The sequence below is a fragment of the Taudactylus pleione genome, unplaced genomic scaffold (assembly GCF_031769625.1).
Source record: "Taudactylus pleione unplaced genomic scaffold, aTauple2 ptg000262l, whole genome shotgun sequence".
Taxonomy (NCBI): Eukaryota; Metazoa; Chordata; class Amphibia; order Anura; family Myobatrachidae; genus Taudactylus; species Taudactylus pleione.
The window spans coordinates 4,771,700-4,784,025 of record NW_028284664.1 but is presented as its reverse complement, the minus strand read 5'-3'; the positions used below and the strand labels follow the sequence as shown (position 1 = coordinate 4,784,025).

Below are 12,326 nucleotides of genomic sequence, written 5' to 3'. Positions count from 1 at the left end.
CCCAGATCTCCTAATGATGTATGTGATTACGAAAGGACAAGTAATCTGCACATTATTAAATCTGGTCATTGGTCTGGTAGTTAGTGAGTTATGAGAAACCTTTGATCTGTAGTTATGTGAAATCATTAGCCCCACACCTTTGTGGCCTCTCTGGTAATCGGCTAACACCCTTAGCATCTGTAACACATTGGATTCGAGTCAACTTCATCCAGACATGCTGACTAAAGGACTGTACAGAAAATCTACACTTAGCCCAAGTGCTGTATTTAAAAAGTGTTCAGCCAATAAATGTTACAACATGAAGCAAGATTATAGGGAACTTTGTGGTTTCCAATGAATAGATTTTTTTTTACATCTTTGATAATAGGGTTGGAAAGTATCACGTACACTGACAGAACAATATAAACCTAACATATAATTAAAAAAGGAAATGGTAAAAACCTGCACACAATTAAATTATTTCATATGTAGCATTCTTTAGATGCTTCGGCGACAACTCAAAACATACTTGTCATATCATAAATTCTTGTTACATTATCAATATTCATATTTACACCCTCACCTGATGTTTTCAATATAAAGCTTAAAATAACTTATACCTTGGTGTCAAGATTAGTAACTATGACTAAACCAGGAGGTTTTGGTGGCATTGTTCACAAAGTCTTGTAATGGATAGCCGGCAAGGACCAGCGATACGCGTGCACGCTGGGTCCTTGCCGACCCCGACTATCTACTGAACATGCCCATCGACCTGACGACGCTTGTCAGGTTCGCCATGTTCAGAAATAGGATGTCGGACTCCTGCGCTGAATGACGTTCAATGAACGCCATTCAGTGCGGGCACCGCACCTCGGCGACCTGAAGGTCTGAACGCTAGATGTTCAGTCTTTCAGGTCGCCTAGCGGATAGGCCCCTTTAGAGTACATAACTATGCGATGCCACAATGAGTCTAGTAGAGGAACAAGCAAAAGACTAAGGGGTATATTTACTAAAGTGAGTTTTTAGAAGTGGAGATGATGCCCATAGCAACCAATCAGATTCTAGTTAACATTTTGCTAGCACCTTCTGCAAGATAATCGCTACCATCTGATTGGTTGCTATGGGCAACATCTCCACTTCTAAAAACTCTCACTTTAGTAAATATACCCCTAAGAATAATAATAAAAAAAAAAGTGGTAAAATTTAAATGATGCAAATGTTAAATAATTATCAGGTCCTACCCATTTGTTTTCAGTTTACAAGATAAAAGTATTTTTTTTTTACTCCATAATATTGCGAGTCATTTACTTAATATTGCAAGTCATTTTCTTAGGGGTGTGTTCGCCCCTCAAAAGTCAAGTCCAACCTGGAAATATACAGACATACAGCTGATATAACCATAAGCTGGAATACTGACAGTGTATAAAGCAATCTATTTAGTAAGAATGCCACAGATGGTATGAACAGGAAAATAAAAGTTGTATAGAAGTGGATAACCCCGTCAAGAGGACTTTTAATTGCACAAAATAAATTTCACAGTATATACCCATTTGTTTCTCCCGATTACATTCCCGGGGCGCCTCTGACTGGTCTCCTCTTGACTCACAAACCCTACCATAAAAATTTATGCAACTGCCTTCAAGAAGTCCAGAGAACAAGCTGACACTGCCTGTCCAGGAACTGCTACATGTCATAAAGTAATCAACAGAATGCAAAGTAGTAATAAAGATATTTTTGCTGGACAGCTCTATTCACTGATACATTGCACTGTTTTTTTCTTAGGCCAAAGAAACATAAAACAAACAAAACCCCTGTTCCATTATACAGAAGAGGCAATATTATATTACTGTATGACTGGACACGTCACAAAAGAACAAAAGTTACATGGAATTTTCTTAGTTTACAGTAGAATATCATGAAAAGAGAACTAAAGTTAATTTTGTATGACAGCTCTGGCTTCTGTTTTTAATCATTAGGCCAGTGGTTCCCAAACTGGGTGCCGTGGCACAGGCAGGCAGGGGTGCCTTGGGTTGGTGGTCCAGTACCAAATAAATGATTTTTAGTCAGTGTGATTGGCAGCCATTAGCACTGGTTTTGCCTATCAAACAATATGTGGACAAAATGAAACGCAGCCCGGTCAACCACCACATAACTGAACCTAAGGGTGACAGATCAGCAAAAATTAAATGAAGTAAATTGTGCTTAATTTCTCAATGAGAAACTTGGCCCAGGAGTGCCGTGAAAAAAATGCTGATACTATTGGGTACCGTGATTCAAAAAAGTTTGGGAACCACTGCATTAGGCAACCCTCTCAATATACTCATATAATTGTCAATATTGAGAACATTGATGCAACATCCTTTAATGATTACCAATAAGAAATAGACACACACACACACACAATTCTCATTGGCCACTGACATCCCACCTCCCTCCTACTCCCCACACTGCCATATCTAGCTGCCATATAGCTCCATACTGCCACCTCTCGCTGCTCCACATTGCCACCTCTAGCCGCCCCATGGACCAGCACTGCCACCTCTCACCACCTTATGGCCCCCATGGTGCCCCATGGCCCTGCATTGTCACACTTTATTGCCACATGACCCCACACTGCCACTTCTCACCGCCCTATGGCTATGCTCTGCTACCTCTTGTCACCCCATATCCATGCTATGCCACCTATCGCTGCCCCATACTGCACCTCTCACAGATCCATGTCCACATATTGTCACCACTTGCAGTCCTGCCACTTCTTACTAGGAAATGGCCCCATAATGCCAGCTCTTCACTCTCGATTTTCAATGCCACAGTAGCCCTATACTGCTATCATTATATACATTTCTTTTAAAGTTTACAAAATAAATGCACAATGTTTTAAAGCATTAATACCATAAAATTGCACATCATTTACATACAGGTTATTAGATACTCAAGGATCACGTGATAGCCTGACAGTCATATCTGCTACCGAGTGGTAAGTTCAAGCAGGTTCACAATTTTAACAGGACCATTTTCTGACCCTGTGAGTTGTGCCTGACTGGCATGTACAATGCAGATTGTACCAATCAATGACATACAGCAGTAACACTAGCTTTTCCTTTCAAGCTACAATCAGGTCTCTTCCGGGTTCTGTGGACCCACGCTCGCATCTTTCACAGGCCTCGTTGACCCATCCTACCATGGCCCGACGCTGCCACCTTTCGCCGTGCCTTGGCCTCACGCTGCCACCTCACAGCATGCCATGGCCCCACGCTGACACCTCATGCCATGGCCCCACACTGCCACCTCACACCGTGCCATGGCCCCACGCTGCCACCTCACACCGTGCCATGGCCCCACGCTGCCACCTCACACCGTGCCATGGCCCCACGCTGCCACCTCACACCGTGCCATGGCCCCACGCTGCCACCTCACACCGTGCCATGGCCCCACACAATGCCATGGCCCCATGCTGCCACCTCACACCATGCCCCCACACTACCACCTCACACCATGCCATGGCTCCACACTGCCACCTCTCACCTTGCCATGCCTCCACACTGCCACCTCACACTGTGCCATGGCTCCACGCTGCCACCTCACACCGTGCCATGGCTACACGCTGCCACCTCACACCATGCCATGACTCCATGCTGCCACCTTTATCCATGCCATGGACCTATGCTGCCACCTCTCACTCACTTTACCCTCGCAGCCATATTCCCAGCACTGACATCTGTTTTCCTGTAATGAACTGCGCTCATTCTCGCTCTGACCTCCTAGAGCTGGGGTTTATCCCAGCACCAGTCTCCTGTATATACGTCGGGATGTCACGGTCCTCAGCAGTCCCGACACCCTTCCCAGTGCTTTATCTAAGGACGGTACTACTACCTGTGGCCCCTTCCACAGCGGTCTTACCAGGTGTCCGTCTCCTCTTCCCCCTCATCTCCGGGTGGCGGCGGCGAGGGAGAGGACAGCGGGGACGCTTCTCCAGGCTCAGCAGCCGCCTCAGCCATGTCTGTGTTGACGTTCCACGTCACTCAGCCGTAAAGCAGCGTAGCGAGCGGAGCTCCGAACATGGTGTAAGTAAAGTGAGCAGGTACTAGGTGGTGTACGGTAACGCCGGCTGCGGAGCAACTGGCACGTGCCCTGAGACACACGCGCTCGTGCACGCGCACACATACGGGTCCCCACAGTGATCATCTCCTTTTCATTTAGTCACTGTCAGTGTCATATAGGGCTTTACAGAGTACAGAGACCAGGGAGGGAGAGACTGCTCAGAATTGTTCCCATCACACACTCTATAATCACACATTGATTTATTAATTTTATTATTGTGATCTCTGTAACCATTTATTATAATTAGACTAATATTGCTCAAGATCAGATCATTATTATTGCTTGTATGGTGAGATGTGTCCTTTGGGATAGATAAGGGTTATCTACTTTTAAAGCTAAAAATCTTCCGTGATCTAGCCACAGCTTCAGCACCCCACCTGTGATTTCGGCGCGGTAATAAGTGATTCTTATTCATATTCTTATTGGACGCTGCTAGCTGCTGCTGCTGCTGTACGGGCCAACGTGATCGACTGGCCGAGTGTCTGCGGTAGACCAGTCAATCGCGATTGACACTTTGGCCACCTCTGGAATAGATGATGCTACACCTGTACCTCCAATTTTATTTCACACGTTTTTTTATTAACATCAAGGAAGACAAGGAAAGTACATTCTGCAGGTCTCACGTTTTTTTTTGAGGAACATGCACATATAATAATAAAATGTACAAGGTAGAATAAGAAAAGCTCAGTAAAGGTTCCCCCCATTTTAAAGCTTCCTAAATCAGGGCAGGAGCATAGTTGCTGCTTTTGTGGCACTTCCCTCAAGGAGATCGTGGAGAAAGAGGTCCCAAGGGCATCTACGGGAGAGTGGCACCATTAATCGCCTAACTACAGGAACATCACGATTGCAAAATGCAGCGATCTGCATCAGTGCAACCAATTCTACGTAATTCACAAATTGAATTACGTCTAACTCTAAATTTCGGCCCTTGATCTCAAAGCCCAAAACTGCTAAATCAACCTAAGCTCGAGCTCACCTTTAGGAGTTTCACTGGGAACTTCCACCTTCCTGGGCTACACCCAGAGCCAGAATTAAAATCCCATGGGTCCTGGGCAATATACTGGATTGAGCCTCTTTACCTCCTCCATTTGAAAAACTAGGTTGCTAAATGGATGATCTGGTTCTACCTACGTCATTACTATTATATAGCTTATAATAAAAGTGGTAAAGAGTTTATTAGAGAGAGAGAGAGAGAAAAAGAGAGATGGACAAGCGCAGAATAGTGTGGTAGTTTGGAAAACATGTTATGGTTATGGTAGTGTCTCAATATATATGCCAGTAATGTGTATACACTTGTAGGGTAAGCTCCCATACTTGTATTTGCTTGAAAGAACTCAGTGGAATCGGCCTGACCACGCTGAATGTACCCCCAGAGACCAGCCACCATTTTAAGATAAGCAACTTCTTTTAATTTTTTTTTACTGTATGTTTCATCTGAAATAAAGCAAAATGTATCATAGCATACTATATTATTGTGAAGGTTGCTGACATGTGTGTGGCATACTAGAGTCCAGGTATAAGACATGGGTTGCACCAGCTGCTAATGATGCACAGAGACTAAATAGATACGCTTACCCTACAAGTGTATACACGGTACGGGCATATATATTGAGACACTACCAGCATATGTTTTCCAAAGATACCACACTATTGGGCGCTTGTCATTCTCTCTTTATTTCTATTTCTAGTATCAAAACCATTTTACCAAGCGGTTCATTGATGGGACTGAGCTGCCACTGACATAAAGCAGGAAAATAGTGTGTGCACATTGCTGTGACCTTAGATCAGCAGCGGGCTTGACTTTATCAGTGACTAATTGATAGACCACATAGGAAGCAGTGCCACAGTTCCACCCCCCATATTTCTACTTCAGGGTCCATAGGGTAACCACAGGATACCTTGGGGTATAGGTGTGACGTCAGTCGCAGGGCACCAAAGAGTTAAGCTTTCAGCCTCCCAGGATGCACTAGGTCCCCCTCCTATACCCCGCCCCCGGGCCAAGGCACCTCAGTTTAGTTTGGTGCCCGGCCGGCGTCGGGTGCACCTGTCGGAGTGGGGGCTAGAAGAGCCCCTGAAGCTTTCTTCAGTGCAGCTGTGGCTGCACATCTGGATGTACAGCATGGACAGTCAGTCCTGACGTCCATGCTGTCTTCCCTATACCCCCGCCGGTACCAGAACGCCGGTACCGATCCGGGGATGCTGGTGAGCATCTGGGGTCACAGCTAGCGGTGACCCCAGATGTTCCGGACCATGGCCGGATCCAAGGGGGACAAAGGTAAGCAGCGGGGTCCCGCGGTGGGTCCCCGCTGGTCACATGGTCCTGAGTCCCCAGGCAGGGGGCTCCCTGGGGACTGGCTGCAGCGTGGAGCCAGGTACTGAACCTGCGCTTTCCACTACCCCCTGGGACAGCGGACCGCAGCAGAGCGGTAGCGCTGCGGCGTCCCAGGGGTTAAATGCATGCCAGGGGAGCGCGCCTTCCCTGTCTCACAGCCGGCGCCTCCCCCGCTGCACACAGCCCTCTCTGCACTGTGCTGACTGGTCCTGTGTCAGCGCTCCTCCCCCAGGCCAGCTTCTCTCTGCTCCTCGGCGGCCATCTTCTCTGCAACGCATGGTGAACGCTGCTGGAAGTCTGGAAGGAAGCATCGTGGTCTGGGTCCCCCCGCATACCTCTCCTCCGCTGTGGCTCAGGTCTGTGTATGCAGCGCTGTGTCCTACCAGGCCCTGTGTCTGTGTAGTTGAGTGATCAGCGCTGTTAGTGCAGGAAATGTTATTTCTCTGCATTGTATGTGACTGTGCTAGCGCTGCCTGTAACTTTTCTTCTCTAAACTGTCAGCTTTATTACTGTCCCTGTTCTTTCTGCTAAAGCCCTTGCGGTGCGGTGCTGCAGGGTGGTCTCTCGCCTATTTAATACTTAATTGGTGAGAGAGGTCACATACGTGGTGCCATCATGTCTGAAAGTGATTTTCCCCTCCGGCTACAGTGTACCACGTGCAAAGTACCGTTAGCGGAGGGGGAGGGTAGCGCGGAGGGCCTTTGCCGGCAGTGTTTGTCCATGGCGCGGCCTATTACGGTTACAGCACCGGTACAGGAGCCGCCCTGGGCTTGTTTCGCTCAGGCGTTAACAGCTTTAGTGGGCCAGTTAGCTCCGCAGCCCGCGTTTACTCCGATGGGTTTGTCCCAGCAGTCTGTGGTGTCGTCACCCATGCAGGGGTTCCCACAACAATTGGTGGTACCCCACAGTCTCCCTATTTCCCCGCTCCCGGGTTCTCAGGAGCCAGCGTGGGTTAACTCCCTGACGAGTTCTGTACAGCACTTGTCGGATGTGTTGCAAGGGGAGTCTGTGATGCGGCCTCATAAAAGGCCGGTGGCGTCTCTGTCCGCTCCTTATGAGGATGACGAAGGGACGTCTGATGATGGGGAGATTCTGGATCCTTACGATCAGGAACCTCTCCATACTACGGACGCTGATGCTAAGTCCAAAGTATATATTCCTGGACTTATTCGGGCGGTCCGCACAGCCTTGGTGATTGAGGACGAAGTTCCCCCAGCGGCTAAATCTAAGTATGCCTTTTTCAAAGATGTGAAGGGCGATGCCACAGTCTTTCCTCTTTCGGGTCAGTTGGTGGACCATTTAGAGGAGGCGTGGAAACAACCTGGCAAAAGATACCAGCCGCAGAGACGCCTGGCGGTGGCTTATCCGTTCGCGGATAATTATTTTGCTAAGTGGGAATCCCCTCCACAGGTGGATTCTCACGTGACCCGTCTTGTCCGTAGTGCCACATTGCCGATGCCATCCATGTCCTCCCTTAAGGATGCTACGGACCGCAAGGTAGAAATCTGCCTGAAGTCCGCTTATTCCCTTGCAGGGGGGGCAGCACGGCCGGCTATGGCCATTTGCTGGGTTGCCAGAGCGATGGAGCGCTGGGCGGATTCATTAGAGGCTTCTTTTGAATCCGACTGTCCGGCCGAACAGGCGGAGTTGATAGGCAATCTCCGTGATTCGGCCACCTACATCAACGAGGCGGCTCTAGACATTAGTACTCTGGTGTCTAGAATTTCTTCAGCAGCGGTAGCTGCTCGTCGCACCTTGTGGCTGCGATCCTGGAAGGCGGACGCAGATTCCAAGAAAGGTCTGGAAGCGTTGCCGTTTACCGGAGAAGTTCTCTTCGGTCCGGATCTGGATAAGATTGTGGCCACGCTGGCGGCAGCCAAATCTGCTTGTCTCCCGTCGGCCGCTGCTCCTTCTGGTTCTGGACCATCGTCCTTTCGGTCATCTAGGGCCCAGGGCAGGCCCAAACCACAGTCGTTTCCTCGACAGGCTGGCCCTAAGAAATCGGTCAAGCCCCGGAAACAGGCATGGAGTACCAGACGTCCGGCCCCCAAGCCAGATGACAAGCCTGCGGCCTGACGGTCCGGGTCTCCCCTTGGGGGATCCCAGGGTGGGAGGCCGCCTGCTGCAGTTCTCCCGGTGTTGGTCGTTCACTACGACAGACACTTGGGTTCTGGAGGTGGTCTCCCACGGGTACGCCCTCTCCTTCCGGCACAGACCCCCAGCTCGATTCTTCACCACGGGTCTACCATCAGACCGGAACAAGGCTACGGAGCTGCGGAAGGTATTGCACACTATGCTCCAGGCTGGAGTTATAGTGCTTGTTCCATTCTCCCAGAGGGGCCAGGGTTTCTATTCAAATCTATTTTTGGTACAGAAACCCAATGGGTCATATCGTCCGATTCTCAACCTCAAAGCACTCAACAAGTCTTTGCGGGTCCCGAAGTTTCGGATGGAGACCCTACGGTCCATCATTCTGGCGCTGGAACCTGGGGACTACATGGTGTCATTGGACATACAGGACGCTTACCTGCATGTCCCTATTCTTTTGCGCCATCAAGAGTTCCTTCGGTTTGCAATCCGCAGCGACCACTTCCAGTTTCGGGCGTTACTTTTTGGCCTGGCGACAGCACCACGTGTTTTCACCAAGGTGATGGCGGTCATGGCGGCTTCTCTGCGGCTGCAAGGAGTCCGCATGTTGCCGTACTTGGACGACCTGTTATTGGTGGCAGGATCTCCAGAGCTCCTGTTACACCACTTGGACCTGACCATTGCACTGCTGCAACGGCACGGCTGGCTAATCAACTGGCAGAAGTCCACTCTAATCCCGTCTCGGAGGATTCTGCATCTTGGAGCCTTATTGGACTCGGGACAGCAAAGGATCTTCGTGACGGAGAACAAGATCTCTGCTTTACAGTCAAGGGTGCGCAGTTGTCTGCACAGCCGCCGGGTGTCCTTACACTCGGCGATGAGGTTACTGGGCTCCATGGTGTCGGTGTTCGACAGGGTGGAATACGCCCAGTTTCACTCCAGACCTCTGCAGCACCTGATCCTGTCCAAGTGGAACGGGCTGCCTCAGTCTCTGAAGTTCCAGACGATTGTGCTCACCCCGGAGGTTCGCCTGTCCCTTGCGTGGTGGTTAAAGACGACCCACCTCAACAAGGGACGTCCGTTCTGGGTTCCAAATTGGGTCCTGTTGACAACGGACGCCAGTCTTCGGGGCTGGGCAGCAGTTTCGGGTCCACACTTGTTCCAGGGCAGGTGGACGCCGACAGAAGCGGAGCTTCCAATAAATATCTTGGAACTCCGTGCGGTCTTCAATGCTCTCCTGCAGGCACAGCGGTTTCTCCAGGGTCACCCGGTGCAGGTCCAGTTGGACAATGCTACCACTGTGGCCTACATAAACAGGCAAGGAGGAACTCGCAGTCGGGCGGCTCTCGTAGAGGTCTCTCGGATCCTGGTTTGGGCGGAGCGCAATCTGCCGGCCATATCAGCGGTCTTCATCCCGGGAGTGCTAAATTGGGAGGCGGACTTTCTAAGTCGCCAGGACGTTCATCCAGGGGAATGGTCCCTGCACCCGGACGTTTTTCAACTACTGGTGGACAGGTGGGGTCTTCCAGAAATCGACCTCATGGCGTCCCGGCACAACAACAAGTTGCCGGTGTACGGGTCTCGCACAAGAGACGAAGGGGCGTCTCTGGTGGATGCTCTGTCCGTCCGGTGGACGTTCAGGTTCGCATACCTGTTCCCTCCGGTCTCCCTTCTTCCACGGGTAATCCGGAAATTCAAACAGGAAGGAGGGACGCTCCTGTTGATAGCTCCCGCGTGGCCCAGACGGCACTGGTTCTCAGACCTTCAGGGTCTGTCCGTGGACAGTCCTCTGCGGTTGCCGCTACGACCGGACCTTCTGTCTCAGGGTCCTTGTCTTCACCCGGACCTGACTCGGCTGTCTTTGGCGGCGTGGCTGTTGAGACGGCCATGCTGAGGTCCCGGGGGTTTTCCAGCTCTGTGGTGCGTACCATGTTACGAGCTCGGAAACCGTCTTCCGCGAGGATATACCATCGCGTGTGGCATACGTTCTTCCAGTGGTGTCGACCGAGAGGTTATGCACCGCGGGAGTTTCGTCTGTCTCGGATTCTCGCCTTCCTGCAAGCGGGACTAGATCATGGGCTTCGCCTTGCTTCTTTGAAGGTACAGGTTTCGGCCCTATCTGTCTGGTTTCACCGTAGGATTGCTACAATCCCGGATGTGCGCACCTTTATGCAAGGTGTTCTCCGTATTCAGCCGCCCTTTGTTCCACCTGTGGCGCCTTGGGATTTGGCTGTGGTCCTGAGGGCTCTCCAAGGACCGCCGTTTGAACCACTGGGCTCAGTGGATATTAAATGGCTAACAGCTAAGACTGTTTTCCTTCTGGCCGTTGCTTCGGCCAGACGTGTTTCTGAGTTAGGGGCTCTTTCTTGTAGACCCCCTTTCTTGGTTTTTTCATGGGAACAGGGCAGTGCTCCGCACTCGGCCCGAGTTTCTTCCCAAAGTTGTTTCCCAGTTTCATGTTAACGAGGAAATAGTTGTTCCGGCCTTTAACTCACCGGGTCTTTCCGTGGGTGAGGCCTCTTTGGATGTTGTGCGGGCCTTAAGGACTTATGTTGACCGCACTTCTTCGTTTAGGAAGTCGGACGCTTTGTTGTCCTCTATGGCTTCTGTAAAAAGGGTTGGCCTGCTTCAAAGCAAACTTTGGCAGCCTGGATCCGTATGGCTATTTCTGAAGCTTATCTTCATGAAGGCCTACCGGTCCCTCCTTCTCTGAAGGTTCATTCCACTAGGTCTGTGGGTCCTTCGTGGGCAGCTCGACGTGGTGCCTCGGTAGTTCAGATCTGCAAGGCTGCTACGTGGTCTTCTGTCCATACCTTCGTGAGGTATTACAGGTTTGACACCTTCGCCTCTCAGGATGCTTCCTTCGGGCAGCGGATTCTCCTTTCTGCACAGGAGCGTCCCCACCCTTAAAGGATACTGCTTTGGGACATCCCCAAGGTATCCTGTGGATACCCTATGGACCCTGAAGTAGAAAATATGAGATATGGTAAGAACTTACCCTTGTTATCTCTATTTCTACGAAGTCCATAGGGTTCCACAGGACTCCCGCCCTGTCGCACCTGTGCTGCAGATGGGCTTTGCTCTGGTCACCGGTTTTCCGTCTCCCTCTGGTGAGAATGTGATTCTTGTATGTGTCCAGATCTTTGTTCTCTTTCTTCCTTCTCCTCCTCCGGCCTAGGGCTTGGTAACTAACTGAGGTGCCTTGGCCCGGGGGCGGGGTATAGGAGGGGGACCTAGTGCATCCTGGGAGGCTGAAAGCCCTGCGACTGACGTCACACCTATACTCCAAGGTATCCTGTGGAACCCTATGGACTTCGTAGAAATAGAGATAACAAGGGAAAGTTCTTACCATATCTCATATTATATATATATATATATATATTAGGGGTGTGCACCGGCCACTTTTCGTGTTTTGGATCTGGATCTTTCTTCGTGTTTTGGATCTGGATTGGTTTTGCCAAAACCACCCTTCCGTGTTTTGGGTTCTGGGTTTTGTGTTTTGGATCTGTATTTTTTTGAAAAAAAGCATAAAAACAGCTAAAATCACAGAATTTGTAGGTTTTTCTGCTCCTATGCTATTATTAACCTCAATAACCTTAATTTCCACTCATTTCAAGTCTATTCTGAACACCTCACACCTCACAATAGTGTTTTTATGTCCAAAAGATTGCACCGAGGTAGCTGGATGACTATGCTAAGCGACACGAGTGGGCGGCACAAACACGTGACCCATCTAGGCGTGACACTGCAGTGGCAGACAGGATGGCAGTTTGAAAAACTAGGCCCCAAACTGTACATAATGCAAAGAAAAAAAAGAGGTGCAAGA

At 49.9% G+C, this 12,326-nt stretch overlaps 1 protein-coding gene across 3 annotated transcripts in view; it reads right to left on the bottom strand.

Annotated features, from left to right (window-relative positions):
• TBC1D23 (TBC1 domain family member 23) overlaps positions 1–4,106 on the bottom strand; it is a 54,715-nt gene extending 50,609 nt beyond the window's left edge. For 2 of the 3 annotated variants that reach the window (XM_088481064.1, XM_088481066.1), the window contains exon 1: positions 3,880–4,106. In XM_088481064.1, coding sequence (XP_088337190.1) covers positions 3,880–3,977 — 98 coding nt within the window. In that variant the 5' untranslated portion in view covers positions 3,978–4,106. The remainder of the gene's footprint in view (positions 1–3,879) is intronic. The other variant, XM_088481065.1, reaches the window with a different exon arrangement.
• Between the last annotated feature and the right edge of the window lie 8,220 nt (positions 4,107–12,326).